The sequence below is a fragment of the Chelonia mydas genome, chromosome 3 (assembly GCF_015237465.2).
Source record: "Chelonia mydas isolate rCheMyd1 chromosome 3, rCheMyd1.pri.v2, whole genome shotgun sequence".
Taxonomy (NCBI): domain Eukaryota; kingdom Metazoa; phylum Chordata; order Testudines; family Cheloniidae; genus Chelonia; species Chelonia mydas.
In genome coordinates, this window is record NC_057851.1 from 164,230,147 (window position 1) to 164,246,834 (window position 16,688).

The 16,688-nt window shown below is 47.2% G+C and overlaps 1 protein-coding gene across 7 annotated transcripts in view; it reads left to right on the forward strand.

The window, feature by feature from the left end:
• BICRAL (BICRA like chromatin remodeling complex associated protein) overlaps positions 1–16,688 on the forward strand; it is a 79,157-nt gene that overhangs the window by 54,532 nt on the left and 7,937 nt on the right. For all 7 annotated transcript variants that reach the window (XM_043543749.1, XM_027820494.3, XM_027820493.3 and 4 more), the window contains 6 exons: positions 13–118; positions 1,386–1,486; positions 2,055–2,116; positions 2,265–2,410; positions 2,603–2,697; positions 15,926–16,028. In XM_043543749.1, coding sequence (XP_043399684.1) covers positions 13–118; positions 1,386–1,486; positions 2,055–2,116; positions 2,265–2,410; positions 2,603–2,697; positions 15,926–16,028 — 613 coding nt within the window. The remainder of the gene's footprint in view (positions 1–12; positions 119–1,385; positions 1,487–2,054; positions 2,117–2,264; positions 2,411–2,602; positions 2,698–15,925; positions 16,029–16,688) is intronic.

A 16,688-nucleotide genomic window follows, 5' to 3' on the forward strand; every position in this document is an offset into this window, starting at 1 on the left:
GCATTTTCACAGGCTCAGAAAAAAGTTATGAACCAGTCCTCACCAGTTTCTGCATCAAAGTCACAGGATAGCTTGAGACAACCTCAGCTAACAGGTCTTCTGAGTAACACGTTGCCAGGTCAGATATTCTTTTCATGATGGTTTTCCCCAATCCCTCTGGCATTTGAAGTGGGTTCTCCTTCATTATGTCAGGCACTGACTGATGGTCGGTGGCAATGGGGAGTCCTAACGATTATTCTTTTTTTTTCCGTTTGAGGAACAACGGTGCTGAGCCCACAGACTTTCTCTTTAGCAATTGGTCATATGCTCTTTTTCCAGCAAGGATTGTTAGTAGCCATCTGATTCTATTTGCTGGAATGATAGACAAGATGTCCTTGTGCAATGAGCAGTTAAAAATATTTTCCCACAATCCAAATGTGTCATCTGTGTGATGTGTTTAAGCATAGGAAGTGAGAAATATCAAGTCACTTTCAAACTAAGGTCTTCTGCTGCAAAATTCCAGTTATGCCTTTGAGACTTCCCGCCATCCTCATGTGATAACAACTCTTAACTACTCACCATTTTGTCTTTCCTAGTAATGGATGTCTTAGAATCTAATCAGCAGTTGTTGTTTTGTAAAGAGAATGTAAATATCAGTTTTCAGTTAAGGTAGTGATGCACTGAACACGAGAAGATATTATTATATGGGTTCTTGAAATGGCACCATCCTAATTACAATTTTAAAGTTTCTAAGGTAGACTTAAGTCAACAGGAAATATCACTAGACTTCTAGTTCCATTTTGATTTAATATATTACAATGAATGTACATGTTCTACACAATGTTTCTGTGCAAAATGTAACAGTACTATTTGTGTTACATGTGGTGGGTGTGTGGGGCTGAGATAATTCCTCTAAATTATACAGCAAGACAATCAGGTGGGAGGCTGTCCGTCTGAATCTACAAGAGTATGTGATCTAGCTACTCATTCACAACTTTTAATGGCGCTGCAGTTTCTTGAGTTTATAATTTTTGGGAACTATTAGTAAAAAGCTGGATAGACTCCAATTTATCTTTTTACAAATCCCTTTTGGGATGATGCTTATGATATTTGACTTTTTTCTTATTTTGGATGGATGTGTTTAGAGATTTTAGACTGATTTTCTTCATTTATAAACATTTTTATAGTTTTCAGCACTGTAGTATCTGAGTACCATTTTACTATATGTACTGATTTCCTTTCATGACTGCGGTAGGAATACTTCTGTGCAGATATTATGTTTCAACATCACTCGAAATGTAATTTTCAGATCAAGTAAAGGATTAGGCACAGGACTTCAAATATTCTGTGATGATTTGTTTTAAGAATCATGAGTAATAGACTGTTTTTAATGTGTACTTTTATAGGACAGGATTCTGGAAGTAAAATCATCCAGCAACCTTTAGGAACAACACAGTCACAGCAGGAAAATGTAGTAGGATCATCTCCTGTCCAACAACATGTGCAGGTAGGGAGCATTTTCCAGTTAATCTGTTTTTCTTAATTTTAATGAAGATAAGGAACCAGGAACAGTGTAGAAATACTAATTAATAATCTCCTACATGTTATTCTCATTGATCCCTGCCCTAAACAAAATCATTAATCTTCCAAAAGTTTGTTTTGGTGGGAGGAAGGAAAGAGGAATGTCTTCCAACCCCTTAGAGATATTTCAGGAGCCTCTTTACAGTTTTAAAAGCTTTTAAAACAAAACCTTTTCCTATTTTCTAAATATGAATGAATCAATATAGCAATCTGAGTGAAGGTATGTCTGCTAATTCAATACTGTGCGCTCTGCTCTTGATATCTAGTCAATCAGAAAAGTGCTCTAAGGCTACACCCCCTAGTTACTCCATAGCATTTTTTATTCTTTATGTAGTGGGACTCAATTGTTAGCATTGTTGTTTACTACCTATGTAGTAGGTTTCTTTTTGGGGGGCTGTGTAAGATGAGATACGTAGTTTTACCCATTGCTTACTTCATTCATGAGCAAAGCAGGAGTCATTTATGCTAGGTCACATTTATGGATGTTCATACAGGTGGATGTTCATACAGTTGGACAAAAGAGGCCTGCTGCTAAACAGCTAACAAAAGGAGCTTTGTAAGTCATCTTTTTTTTCATTTGTAGTTTTGTAATAGACATTTCTACTGACCTCTGCGTCTTTCACTCTGTCAGTTTGTAAACTGTAATATAGCCTTGCTGTATTAGAATAAATGTTAATTATTGATATTATTCATTTTTCTTTTAGTATTCTACAGCAGTTACAGAAGGAGCAGGCACATGCTGTGACACCAGATAAAAGTCAATTCAGATCATTAAATGATGCAGTCCAGAGACTCCTCTCATATCATGTGTGCCAGGGATCACTGCCAACCAAGGAGGATTTAAGAAAAGGTAATTTGTTTTAATTTGGTATGATAAAAGTTGTGCTGCTGCTTATTAGAATTTTTAAGCAGTTAAATATTACATGGGGTGCTGAAAAAATTGATTGTGTAAATCAGAAAGACTAAACAGAAAGGACACTTTCGCGAGTCTGTGCTAGTTTTTGAAGAACATTATCTAAATGTATTCCCTGTGTCTTTTTAGTGGACAGTGAATTTGAATCTGTAGCCACGCAGCTTCTGAAAAGGACACAAGCTATGCTAAATAAGTACAGATGTTTGCTCCTAGAAGATGCAATGGTAAGATTGATAAGCAAGAAAAAATTATTTTTGTGAAATGTATGGATCAGTTAATGCAAATTGGAATGAATTATTAAAACAGGTTTAATGATGCAGAACAGAGTGATCTCAGAGTTGTATTACTTCCCTCTGTATTCACAAGTATTGTGTGGCTACCACTGGGTAGCTGCAGTGGTTCTGCAACTGTACTGCTCAGACATTGGGGGCTAGCAGAGCCTGGAGTTGTGCTTTCAGAAGTGAAATTGGCTCTGCTTGGGAAGGGGTTAGAGAGGGTGGATAATGCCAGGAGAATTCTAGAATGGGTTTTTCTTCGAGTGATTGCTCATGTGTATTCCACAATAGGTGTGCGTGCTCGCCATGTGCACCGGTGCTTGAAGATTTTCCACTAGCAGTATCCGTGGGGGGGGGGCGGGGCACCCCCCTGCTACCCCTGGGCTGCGCTCCCCCCACCCTCAGTTCCTTCTTGCTGCCAGTGAAGGTGCGTCGGAACTGCTCAGCTCCAGCTCTGCTGCAGCTCATCCATAGAACTCTTCGTTTGATCAGTAGTACCTGTAGTCAGTTAGTTAATTCGGTTAGTTTAGTTAGTCATTGAGCCCGGTCCAGGACATGCCCCGCGTCCCAGGCTTTAAGTCATGTGGCTCTTGTAGGCGTTCTGTGCCAAGGAGCGACCCGCACGCAGATTGTCTGCGCTGCTTGGGAGAAACCCATATCAGCGAAAGGTGCAAGATCTGCAAGTCTTTCAAGCCCCGGACTAAAAAAGAAAGGGACATTAGGCTCTGGGCCATCCTGATGGAGTTGGCGCTGGCCCCGACCCTGGCACGCCGCTCTGAACTGGTATCTGGCACCGAGGCGTCGATACGCGGAGACCCTCCAGTACCATCGTCCAGCCGGCACCGCTCCCCATCCACGGGGCATGCCAAGAGGACTGGAAAGACTCCCTCTTTGCAACGGCACCAAGGGAAGTCTGGGACAGAGGCTAGGCCCATGTCGGGTAGTCCTTGATCCCCATCAGGCCCTAGGCCTCCGACTCACGTTGAGCAGAGTAGCCCGGCCCCTTCGGAGCAGGCCTCTTCGGATGTCCAGATGCCATCTACGCCCAAAGCCCTCCAGGCAGCCAGGGATGTCATGTCCATGCTGGTGCCCGGAGCTCCGCTGATGTCGGCCCCACATTCCAGAGGCAAGCCGCCGCTGGGATCACCGCAGTCACCACCGGCCCGGTACTGGTCTCGGTCAAGGGAACGTTCCTGACACCGCTCACCGCCCAGCGACTGTTCAGGGCTCAGTCCATGTGGATCGCCCTTGACGCTGGCCAGACTGTCGGGATGGATGCTGTCCGACCGGGACTCACAGCACCGCTTGTCTTCGCGGAATGAATATCGACGGGACCGTGGCGGACGTCGCCAATGGTCCTCGTCTTGCAGGAGTTACCGCAGTCAATTGCGGCTCGATTGTCGACGCCGTTCCCGCTCGGACTCCCGTTCCAAGTCTCTGCTAAGGCATCGTAGCCCCGGGCGTCAATCGCCGGCGTCTCGCTGACGCGGGTCCGCCCATCAAGGCCTTCGCGGAGCAGCTACTACTGTCTGTGCCGCTCCTCCACGTTGAGATTGCGGTTCTGTGGCCGACGTAGCTCCCAGCACCGCCGATACTCCCGGTCCAGAGGTAGCAACGGATCATACGCTAGCTGGCCTCCCCTCACAGCCGCTTGTCTACAAGCCAAGCTAGCTAGCCCGAACAGCTGGCTCCGCCGGTGCCTCGGCAAGCACAATGGCACCAAGCATCGTGGCCGGCCCAGTGATACCAGTGGGCACCGTGGCCCCTGGTGGGGGCTTGCTTGGTGGCCAGGGACTCGGAAGCACTGGCGGCGTCCATCTTTAGACCACCAGAAAAAAGGTCAGAGGGACCTTTGTCCTTGGTACCATGCCCGGAGTCTGACAAGGAGGTAGATCCGCTGGTGCTGGACAACACCAAACACCGCACCGGCCTTGCCCCGTCCGGTGGAGCTGATTGCGGCCCTGCCCCCCCCCATGCCGCAGAAGGACTACTGGGCCCACCAAGACCTCCTAAAAATAGTGGCAGCGAGCCTCCACCTCCAAGCTGAGGAGATGGAAGAGCCCTCAGACTCCCTGTTCAATGTGCTGTCCCCTTCAGCACCGGGCAGGTGGCCTTGCTGCTCCATGAAGGGGTTGCAAGAATTTCAAATGCCCTGTGGCAAACTCCAGCCTCGTTGGCTCCCATCTCTAAAAAGGCAGAGCGCAAGTACTTTGTACCCACAAAGGGACACGAGTATCTGTATACCCACCCGGTGCCCAACTCCTTGGTGGTCGAATCGGTCAACCACAGAGAGCGGCAGGAGCAACCAGCCCCGACCCCCAAGAACAAAGACTCGGAGGCTGGATACTTTCGGGAGAAAAGTTTATTTGTTGTCAAGCTTTCAGCTACGAGTAGCAAACCATCAGGCTCTCCTGGGTCGCTACGAGTTTAACCTCTTGAAATCCCTCCCCAAGTTTGAGGACTCCCTCCAGGAGCGTGATAAGAAGGAGTTTAAGGCACTCATGGAGGAAGGGGCGGCGGCTGCAAGGGCATCTCTGCAGGCCGCTTCGGATGCAGCAGACGTGGCCGCACGGTCCATGGCCTCAGTGGTGTCCATGGGACAGGCGTCATGGCTTCTGCTGTCTGGGCTCTCCAGCAAAGCGCAGTTGTCAATGCAGGATCTCCTTTTTGATGGGAAGGCTCTGTTTGCTGAGGAAACAGACACAGGGCTGCATGGCATGAAAGACTCCCGCACGACTTCCAGACCTTGGGCCTCTGTCCCTCCTCCGGCAAAACCCAAGTTCAAGCCGCAGCAGGCTCCCGCCCAGGCTGCCCTTCCGAAGTATGAGGCCACCCACACAAAGCAGCGGGACTATAGAAAGCGCCCGCAATGGCAATCCCAGCCTGCCCCCCAGCCTGAGTCTTCTAAGGTCAAGCAGGCGGGCAAAAGGCATTTTTGTTGGGGCGCTCAGGGGTACCCTGCCAGTTCTCAGCAGGGACCTACCCCCAATAAAGCTCCCTTTCTCCAATCGGTTGTGTGCTTTCTTCCCAGAATGGTCGCGGCTCACCTCGGACCGATGGGTCCTCAATACCATCTCCCGAGGTTGCACCCTTCAGTTTACCTCCTCCCTGCCCAACCACCCTCCGCCCCCGTCCCTCCTGGGAGACCCCTCTCTTGAGGCTCTGCTTGAGCAGGAGGTGGGACGGCTCCTGGACCTAGGAGCTATAGAGGAGGTGCCCAAGGAGTTCCTGGGCGAGGGGTATTACTCCCAGTATTTCCTTATCCCGAAGGCTAAAGGGGGGCTCAGGCCCATCATGGACCTGCCAGGCCTGAACCACTACATGGTGAAACTCAAGTTCCACATGGTTTCCCTGGCCTCCATCATCCCATCCCTGGATCCCGGGGACTGGTATGCTACCCTCGATCTACAGGACACATACTTCCACATCCACATATTCGAGGGGCACAGACGCTTCCTCCGTTTCGAGATGGGACAGAGTCACTACCAATTCATGGTCCGACCATTTCGTCTTTCCACTGCCCCCAGGGTCTTTACAAAGAGTATGTCGGTGGTAGTGCCCTACCTCAGATGTCAGGGGGTCCAAATATTCCCATATCTGGACGACTGGCTAGTCAAAGGCACCTCCCGGTCACAGGTGAGGGATCATGTGGCGCTCCTCCTGTCCACATGTACTGCCCTGGGCCTGTTGATAAACAACGCCAAGTCCACGTTAGTCTCGGTCCAACGCATAGAGTTTATCGGGGCACTACTGGACGCAACGTCGGCCAGGGCCTCTCTCCTACCAGACAGGTTTGAGACCTTGAAAGGGCTCATCGATTCGGTCACAAGGTTCCCGGTGATGACAGCCGGGCTTGCCTGCAACTGCTGCGTCATGTGTCTGCGTGCACATATGTGGTCTGTCACGCCAGACTCAGAATGAGGCCCCTCCAGCTCTGGCTCGCCCCACAGTTCTCCCACGCCACGGACAGAATGGACAAAGTCCTCACCGTGCTGAACTCGGTGATCACCTCCCCGTGGTGGTGGTCCACCTCAATCAACAGGGACAGGGACAGCCCTGTCATTGGAGCTGGTGTCCGACATGTCGGACCCGGGTTGGGCGGCCCATGTGGGGAACTTTCAGACCCAAGGCCTGTGGTCTCTGCAAGACCTACCCCTTCATATAAACATTGAGGAACTCAGGGCGGTGCGACAGGCGTGTATGGCCTTCCACTTGCACCTGGAGGGCAAGGTAGTCAGGGTCCTCATGGACAACACGGCCTCAGTGTTCTATATCAACAGGCAAGGCGGGGCCCGATCCTCTGCCACGAAGCCCTCAGTCTGTGAGTCTTCTGTGTAGCCCACGACATCTACCTAAAAGCCTTCCATCTGCCAAGCGCCTGGAATGTGAAGGCAGATCTCTTGAGCAGAGATTTTTCCTCTCAGCACGAGTGGTCTCTTCACTTGGAAGTGGCGCACCAGCTCTTCCGAAGGTGGGGTACTCCCTAGGTGGACCTATTTGAGACCCAGCAGAGCCGACAGTGCCCCCGGTTCTGCTCTGGGGGGGGGCCTAGGGAGGAGCGCTATCTCTGATGCCTTTACCCTGCTGTCATGGTCAGGCCAGCTCCTCTACGCCTTTCCCCCATTCCCTCTGATCAGCAGGGCCCTGAAGAAAATAAAGATGGACAAGGCCAGGGTTCTCCTCGTTGCCCTGGTGTGGCCCAGGCAGCACTGGTACAGGACCCTCTCGGGGCTGGTGGTAGCTCCGCCATGGCAGTTGCCGCTTCTCCCGGACCTGCTCTTTCAGGACCAGGGCCACCTCCTCCATCCCAACCTAGCAACGCTTCACCTCAGGGCGTGGCTGCTCAGTGGTTAGGTGGAAAGGAAAGGACATGCTCGGAACAGGTTCAGCGCATCCTCCTCCGAAAGTTGACGGCCCTCCACTCGCTGCTCCTATGTGGCGAAGTGGTCTCGGTTTTCAAGGTGGGCATAGGCCAGGGTGTTTCCCTGATGGCCGCCCCGATCCAGCCTATCCTTGATTACCTCCTCCACCTGAGGGCCCAGGGACTGGTGCCCTCATCAATCAGGGTACACTTGGCAGCCATATCGGCCTTTCATCCCCCGGTGCAAGGGCACACGGTGTTTTCCCATGCTATGACCGGCCAGTTCCTTAAGGGTTTGGACCGTCTCTACCCATATTCCAAGCCCCCGGTTCCACAGTGGGACCTGTATACCCGGATGGGTATTCAGATACTGGTGCTGGCTTGTCTCACGGGGGCCCCGTTTGAACCACTGGCCATGTGTTCCTGGTCTCACCTCTCTTGGAAGGTGACCTTCCTGGTAGCTATCACATCGGCCAGGCAGGTCTCGGAGCTCAGGGCCCTAACCTCCAAACCACCATATATGGTTTTTCATAAGGACAAGGTCCAGCTCCACCCACACCCCGCGTTCCTCCCAAAGGTGGTCTCCGCCTACCACATGGGTCAGGACATTTTTCTGCCAATCCTCTGCCCCAAGCTTCACGCGACTAGTGAGGAACGCCATCTCCACACGCTCGACATGAGGCGAGCTCTGGCTTTCTACCTCGAGTGGACCAAGCCGTTCAGAAAGTCTTTGCAACTGTTCATTGCAAAGTGTCAGCCGATTTCCACTCAGTGGCTTTCTAAGTGGATCACTTCATGCATCCGTTCCTGTTATGAGCTGGCAGGGGTTCCCCTGCCGCCCATTGTGAGGGCACACTTGACTCAGGCGCAGGCCTCGTCAGCTGCCTTCGTGGCCCACATCCCCATCCAGGACATTTGTAGGGTCGCCACGTGGTCTTCGGTTCACACATTCACCTCGCACTATGCGATCGTCATCCAGGCCAGGGTCGATGCCGGGTTCGGCAGGGCGGTACTCCGTCCCGAGAACTTGTCAACTCTTACCCACCTCCAACAGATATAGCTTGGAATCACCTATTGTGGAATACACATGAGCAATCACTCGAAGAAGAAAAGAGAGTTACCTTTTCTGTAACTGGTGTTCTTCGAGATGTGTTGTTCATGTCTATTCCACATCCCACCCTCCTGCCCCTCTGTCGGAGTTGTCCGGCAAGAAGGAACTGAAGGTGGGGGGAGTGCAGCCCTCCTTATACCGCGCCAGGCAGGCGCCGCTCCAGAGGTCGCGGGGGGGCGCTCTGCCCTACAGATGCTGCTCGGGGGAATAACTTCCTGCACCAGTGCACTTGGCAAGCACGCACACCTATTGTGGAATAGACATGAGCAACACATCTCAAAGAACACCAGTTACAGAAAAGGTAACTGTCTTTTTTCTAATTTTTTCTTTCTGAGCCCCCCTGCTATAAAAACTCCACGGCCCACCTGTGGCACAACAACTGGTTTTCTGCATATATAAAAGTCAGGGCCAGTGTTAGGGGTTAGCAAGCAGGGCAGTTACCTGGGGCCCCATGCCATACGGGTCCCTCTGAAGCTAAGTTACTCCGGCTTTGGCTTGAACCCCGGGTGGCAGGGCTCAGGGCCCCAGGCTTCGGCCCCAGGCTTCAGCCCCATGCGGTGGGACTTCGGCTTCCTGCCCTCGGCCCCAGTGAGTCTAATGCTGGCTGTGCTTGGAGGACCCCCTGAAAACTACTTGCGGCCCCCTAGGGGATCCCGGATCCCTGGTTGAGAACCACTGCTCTAGAAGAACTAATCCACTAAGCGTTGCCCTGTATATTTTTTTTTCCACAGGACGGGGTGAGCTAGCTCATATATCTTATATATAGTATATTTAAAAATACCCATTCATAAAAAGAACTAGGGCTGTCAAGCGATTAAAAAAATTAATTGCGATTCATTGCACGATTAAAAAAGTAATCTTGATTCATCGCGCTGTTAAGCAACAATAGAATACCATTTCTTTAAATATTTTTGGATGTTTTCTATATTTTCAAATATATTGATTTCAGTTACAACACAGAATACAAAGTGTGTACAGTGCTCACTTTATATTTATTTTTATTATAAATATTTGCACTGTAAAAAACAAAAGAAATAGTACTTTTCAATTCACCTAATACAAGTACCGTAGTGCAATCTCTTTATCATGAAAGTTGAACTTACAAATGTAGAATTATGTACAGAAAAAACCTGCACTCAAAAACAAAAAAAATGTAAAACTTTAGCGCCTACAAGCTAAGTTCACTCTAAGCTGCGTGGCCGTGCAGCAGCCTATTAAGCGACGCGCAGGTGCTCAGGGCTGCGGCGGGGAGAGATGCCTCTCCCCCAGCCCCGGACCTGCTGCGGCTGGGGGAGAGGCTACCCTCCCCTGGCCCCAACTCAGCCTGGCCCAGACCTGCTGCAGACAGGGGAGGGGCACCCCTCCCCTGGCCCCAGCCCAGCCCCAGATCTGTGGTGGCCAAGGTAGAGGCGTCTATCCTGCGGCCCCAGGCCCAGAACTGCGGTGGGGAGAGAGAGCTGGGGGGAATCCTCTCTCCCCACCATAGCCCCTGGGCAGCTTGCACCCCAAACCCCTCATCTCCGGTGCCACCCTGGAGCCTGCACCCCCAGCTGGAGCCCTCACCCCCCGCACTCCAACCCTCTGCCCCCGCCCTCCTGCACTCCGGACCCCTCGGCCACCCTGCTGCATGAATTTTATGTGCACCAATATGGAGGTAAAGTGTCACACATCACCTTCATATTGGTGCACATGACAAAGTGCGTTCCGCACATGCATGGGAAAATTTAGAGGGAACACTACCTATAAGTCCAATCAGTCCCATTTCTTGTTCAGCCAGTCGCTCAGACCAGGGGTCAGCAACCTTCAGCATGCGGCCCATCAGGTAATCCGCTGGCGGGCCGCGAGACATTTTGTTTATGTTCGCCGTCTGCAGGCACGGCCACCAGCAGCTCCCAGTGGCCGAACTGGCCGCCACTCCCCGCAGCTCCCATTGACTGGGAACGACGAACCGCAGCCACTGGGAGTTGCAAGGGGCTGTGCCTGTGGACGGTGAACGTAAACAAAATGTCTCTCGGCCTGCCAGCGGATTACCTGATGGGCCGCGTGCTGAAGGTTGGCGACCCCTGGCTCAGACAAACAGATTTGTTTTCATTTGCAGAACATAATGCTGCCCGCTTCTTGTTTACAATGTCACCTGAAAGTAAGAACAGGCATTTGCATGGCACTGTTGTAGCCGGCGTCACAAGATATTTACATGCCAGATGCGCTAAAGATTCATATATGCCTTGATGCTTCAACCACTGTTCCAGAGGACATGCGCCCATGCTGAGCATGGGTTCTGCTTGATAACTATCCAAAGCAGTGTGGACCAAAGCATGTTCATTTTCATCATCATGAGTCAGATGCCACCAGCAGAAGGTTGATTTTCGTTTTTGGTGTTTTGGGTTCTGTAGTTTCCGCATCAGAGTGTTGCTCTTTTAAGACTTCTGAAAGCATGCTCCACGCCTCGTCCCTCTCAGATTTTGGAAGGCACTTTAGATTGTTAAACCTTGGGTTGAGTGCTGTAGCTATTTTTAGAAATTTCACATTAGTTATCTTCTTTGCATTTTGTCAAATTTCAATGGAAGTGTTTTTAAACGAACAACATGTGCTGGGTCATCATCTGAGACTGCTATGAAATATATGGCAGAATGCGGGTAAAACACCGTTCTTCCCCAAGGATCTCAGTCACAAATTTAATTAACACATTATTTTTTTAACGAGCGTCATCAACACGGAAGCATGTCCTCTGGAACGATGGCCGAAGCATGAAGAGGCATATGAATCTTTAGCGCATCTGGCATATAAATATTTTGTGACGCCAGCTACAACAGTGCCACGTGAATGCCTGTTCTCACTTTCCAAGGACATTGTAATTAAGAGGCGGGCAGCATTATCTCCTGCAAATGTAAACAAACTTGTTTCTCTGAGCGATTGGCTGAACAAGAAGTAGGAATGAGTGGAGTTGTAGGCTCTATACAGTTTAATTGTTTTGTTTTTGAGTACAGTTATTTAACAAAAAATCCTACATTTGTAAGTTGCACTTTCATGATAAAGAGATTGCACTACAGTACTTGTATGAGGTGAATTGAAAAATACTATTTCTTTTATCATTTTTAAAGTGCAGATATTAGTAATAAAAATAATATAAAGTGACCACTGTACACTTTGTATTCTGTGTTGTAACTGAAATTGATATATTTGAAAATGTAGAAAAACATCCAAAAATACAGTAACTCCTCACTTAGTTGTCCCGGTTGTTTGTTGCCGATCAATTAGGGAACATGCTCGTTTAAAGTTGCGCAGTGATCCCTTAAAACGTTGTTTGGCAGCCGCCTGCTTTGTCCACTGCTTGTAGAAAGAGCAGCCCGTTGGAGCTAGCTGGTGGGGGCTTGGAACCAGGGTGGACCGGCAGCCCCCCTATCAGCTCCCCGTTCCCCTAAGTTCCCTGTGTGGCAGCCGCCCAGCAGGCTCTCAATTGCTGGCAGTTCAGCTGTCCCTCCTCCCACTGCCATGTGCTGTTCCGGCCCTTTGCCTTGGAGCTGCTCCTGGGAGCCTCCTGCTTGCTGGGCGGGGTGGGGTGGGGGGGGCTAATATTAGGGTGTCTCCCTCCCCCCTGCTCTTACCCTATCTCCATAGAGTGGGGCGGGGGGGGGGGGAGACGGACGGACATGGAGGCAGCAGCTGCTGTCTCAACTTCCTGATTTATTAAAAAGGCAGTGTACTTAGAGAAGGATCAGTGCACTTAAAGGGGCAATGCGCCACACACACACACACACTCTCTGTGTGTGTGTGTGTGTGTGTGTGTGTCACTGTCTGCCATGCTGTCGTCCCTCCTTCCATTTGTGCTGCCTTGTGGAGTATGAGGCTACATTAGCAACGATGTGTTAACCCTAGAGGGCTCAGTTGAGTTCTAGTTCATCATTTAGCAGGAAGGCATTCCCTGGGAAATATTCCACCCTCTGACTCCAGCACCTCAACCAAGCTTCACAATCATCATTGCTGTATACAGTATTAAATTGTTTGTTTAAAACTTATACTGTGTATACATATATATAATATAGTCCTTTGTCTGGTGAAAAAAATTTACCGGGAACCTAATCCCCCCTATTTACATTAATTCGTGTGGGGAAATTGGAATAGCTTAACATCATTTTGCTTAATGTCGTATTTTTCAGGAACTAAGTACAACGTTAAGCGAGGAGTTACTATATTTAATAAATTTCAATTGGTATTCTGTTTCACAGTGTGATTAATTGTTTTTGAGTTAATCACATGAGCTAACTGCGATTAATCGACAGCCCTAAAAAGAACTTTGTTTGCTTCTCAATGTGCCAGTAATATCAGTTTCCCAACAATAAATGTAAGTCGGTACAAAAGCAAAGATAAAAATGATGTTACGGTTGGGAAAAAGAAGCTAGCGAAAATATGCACAGAGCCTGCTCAAGGTCCTTCACATTAAGTGCCACAGTAGCCCCAAACGTGTGACTCTCTGCTCCTCATGCATTCCAGAGATGTGTGCTTTGCTTGGCTCTGAATTGTTCAGCATGGAGGGGATCATTTTGTGGTGGTGTGGATAGGGCCTCTGGATCTATGTTTATCCAATGTCCAGCTGGGGGTACTGAAAGGCAGAAAACTCTATACTGTGCCATAATCTGAAATAGTAGTAGTGGAGCGGTTATTACTTGCCCCTCACAAGCTATAGGTGGGTTTCTGGATTTTCACCAGACATGCATTTATTTAATGTGGGATGTAAGCATAAAAATTGGTTAGTTTTAGTTCTCAATGAGACTCAATAAATATTTGGAAATATTTCTTTTTTAAATAAAAATACTGTTGGGAAATAAAGTTAAGCCAATGGGAAAGTAATTTTCCTTGCTGCTAGGTATCCAAGGAGTATAGTTATCCAGATACACACAAGTGAGTATTCATATAGCTGGATTATCTGCACAGTGAAATAAACATAGCAGTGTTTATTTCAGAATAATACGTTGGAATCAAATGTGCTGATTTTCAGGTAGGGGTATGTTACTGTGTGGTTATTTCTGATGCTCCATATCTTTATTTGTTGAAATGATCTCACGTTGAAATTGTTCATTTCAGTGTGAGGTTCTAAGGTGTAGATCTCCAGAGATAAGCATGTTAGCAAGTGCTTGTATCTGCACTTGTTCGTTTGTTTGTTTGTTGTAATGTGCAATGTGATTTCTTTACCCAAAAACCCCCTTGCATAATATCAAATTGAAATAGTTACATATTCTCTCATCTAGACAGAATGTAATAATTGTGCATTTATTTGAATGTTTAATAAGTGAAATCAATATGTGTGGATGTCTACATATATATGCATGCTTGACTCTGTGTTTCAGGATTGCTATATTTAATACTTTCCTAAGGCCCCAATGCAGGCAAATATTTATGCCCTCAGAATCTCATCAAAGTCAGTGGGTCTACCTGTGTGGTTCAGATTGCCAGATTGAGGACTAAATTGATGAGAGGAAAGATATACTGTACATAAGCAGTATGCTATTTTCTATGGATTGGAGGTTCTTTATTTCTAAAACAAATTTTATTCAATCTTAACTATGTTTTCCTCATTGAGGACTCTTTACTATGCACCTCGACTTTATTCATAGCTCTGCCATGGACATTCTGTATGGGTATGTCTACACTGTAGTTAAAAACCCATGGCTGGACTGTGCTGCAGGGCTGTTTCATTGCAGTGTAGACTTCCAGGCTCGAACTGCTGCCCGAGCTCTCAGACCCTCCCACCTTGCAGGATCCTAGAGCACAGGCTCCAGCCTGAGCCTGGAAGTCAACACTGCAGTGAAACTGCAATGCAACCCAAGCCATGCAAGCCTGAGTCAGCTGGCACGGGCCAGCCGTGGGTGTCTAATTGCAGTGTAGATATACCCTATGTGACTTTGGACAAGTCACCTAAGCCTAATACAGCAAAGCGCTTAAGAATGTTCTAACTTTAACTGTGTGAGTAGTCCCACTGACGTTGCTACTCACATTCTTAAAGTTAAGAAGGTGCATAAATGCTCTCATCTGGCCTTGTCTTCACTAGTAAAAACAAAAAGTTTTTAAATTTGTGTTAAACTAACCCTTGTTAAATCCTAGTGAAGGCAAGGCAGATGTCGCTGCATCTTGATAGCAAAATATGCAGCACAGTTATAACTTTCCCAGAGAGTAAGAAGCATATGAAAACAGGCTTACAATAAAAGTGCTATAAAAAGGAAAAACTGCTATAATTTATGTAAATAATAATGTTGGGATCTATTGTGTGAATATCAGGGCATCCTCATAGTTGTTTCAGGCTTGGTGAGCTTTAAAGTCTTTTTAAAATAGTGTGGGTTTCAGTACAGTCTCTTTTATGTTATCCTGAGTTTTATGGACACAAATAATTGTAGGTACAGTTGACATCATTTAGGCATCTGACTATCTGATTAGACAGCTCTCTGACTGACATCACATATATTGGGAAATAATTGTGCATGCAAAAAGAGTAGGTTAATATAAAAAAATCTATCCTTTATATTTTGAATCATTATACAGTCATTCAGATTCTGTAACATTGGAAAGGAAATGCTGTTTGGAACAGTGGGCCATGGTGTTGGATTTAATTGTATGGGATGTAATGTAGCAGGCAGTGGGTTAATCCTCTAGTGCTTGGTGATGGATTTTTCCTGGCTTAATCTCATTGTAAGCAATGGATGCAGCAGAGCTGTCAGCACCAGAGAGTTAACTTAAAAAAAAAAAAAAAAAAAAAAGGGGTGGGGTGGGGGATGGGCAACAGAAGTGTGTTAATAAATGCTACAGTATGGGCTCTTCATGAGTGTATTTTCTAACAAAGTTGTTTCATGCTAGATAATAAACTGCAAATGTGAATGATAAATAATGTAGCCCATCTTGAAACATTATTCTTTGTTGTAACAGTGAATCAATATAATTATACAAAGCTTTAACAAATAAAATGCAGTTATTTATTATTTTGTATTCCAATAGTGCCTGGAGGCCCCAATCAAGATTGGGACCCCATTGTGCTAGGCACTGTACAAACACAATAAAAGACAGTCCCTGCCCAAAAAAGTTAATACTAGTGGAATACAAAAAGAAAAAAACCCTAAATTTTTATTTAAAATCCATCCTCTCATGCTCCAAAGCTGTGGCGGGATTGTTTTTTTATATGAACATATGAAGTAACTTCTAGGAATTCTCTTTTGCAGCGGATAAATCCCTCTGCAGAAATGGTTATGATTGACAGGATGTTTAACCAGGAAGAAAGGGCATCTCTGTCCCGGGATAAGCGCCTTGCACTAGTGGATCCTGGTAAGAAATGTTTAACTTCAGCACTGTGAAGTAGAAAACTATTTGCATAATCTTCCAGATGCTAAAAATATTAGGGCCAAACCGAGCTATTGATTTTAAGTGCAGTTCCTCTTTGAAACCATTGGTTTCTGCTTCAGAATTAATGGCTTATGGTGAAATCATACCTTCAGCTTCAAGAACCTAAGTTGACATGCTTAACATCGAGAGACTTTGTAAAGTGAAAGTTGTTCTCAGGGAAAAAATAATGGCTGCACTGGTGGGAAACCATGCAAGAACCCTGTTAGCAACAATCATGTTGTTGCTTCTGTGGACAGGACCTTTGAATCTGCAGCCAGCTAGATACAATAATACTGAGAGAATGTGAATTCCCTCATTCACTTAATGAAGTGTTACTTTTGGAGCCCAGTGACCACTTACATTCCAGCACTGTTGACTGTTTCACTGCTGACAGACAAAATCAGAAACATTCAACAAATGCACTTGTGTAGTATATGTATGTGCATGTTCCTGTTGCATCCTGATGCTCTGTTCATCTTAAAGGACATTCAGAGAATGTAAAATACAAATATTAGGACAATCAAATATTCGATGAAATGGTATTCTTTTAGAGAGGTAGCCGTGTTACTCTGTATCAGCAAAAACAACAAGGAGTCCTTTTAT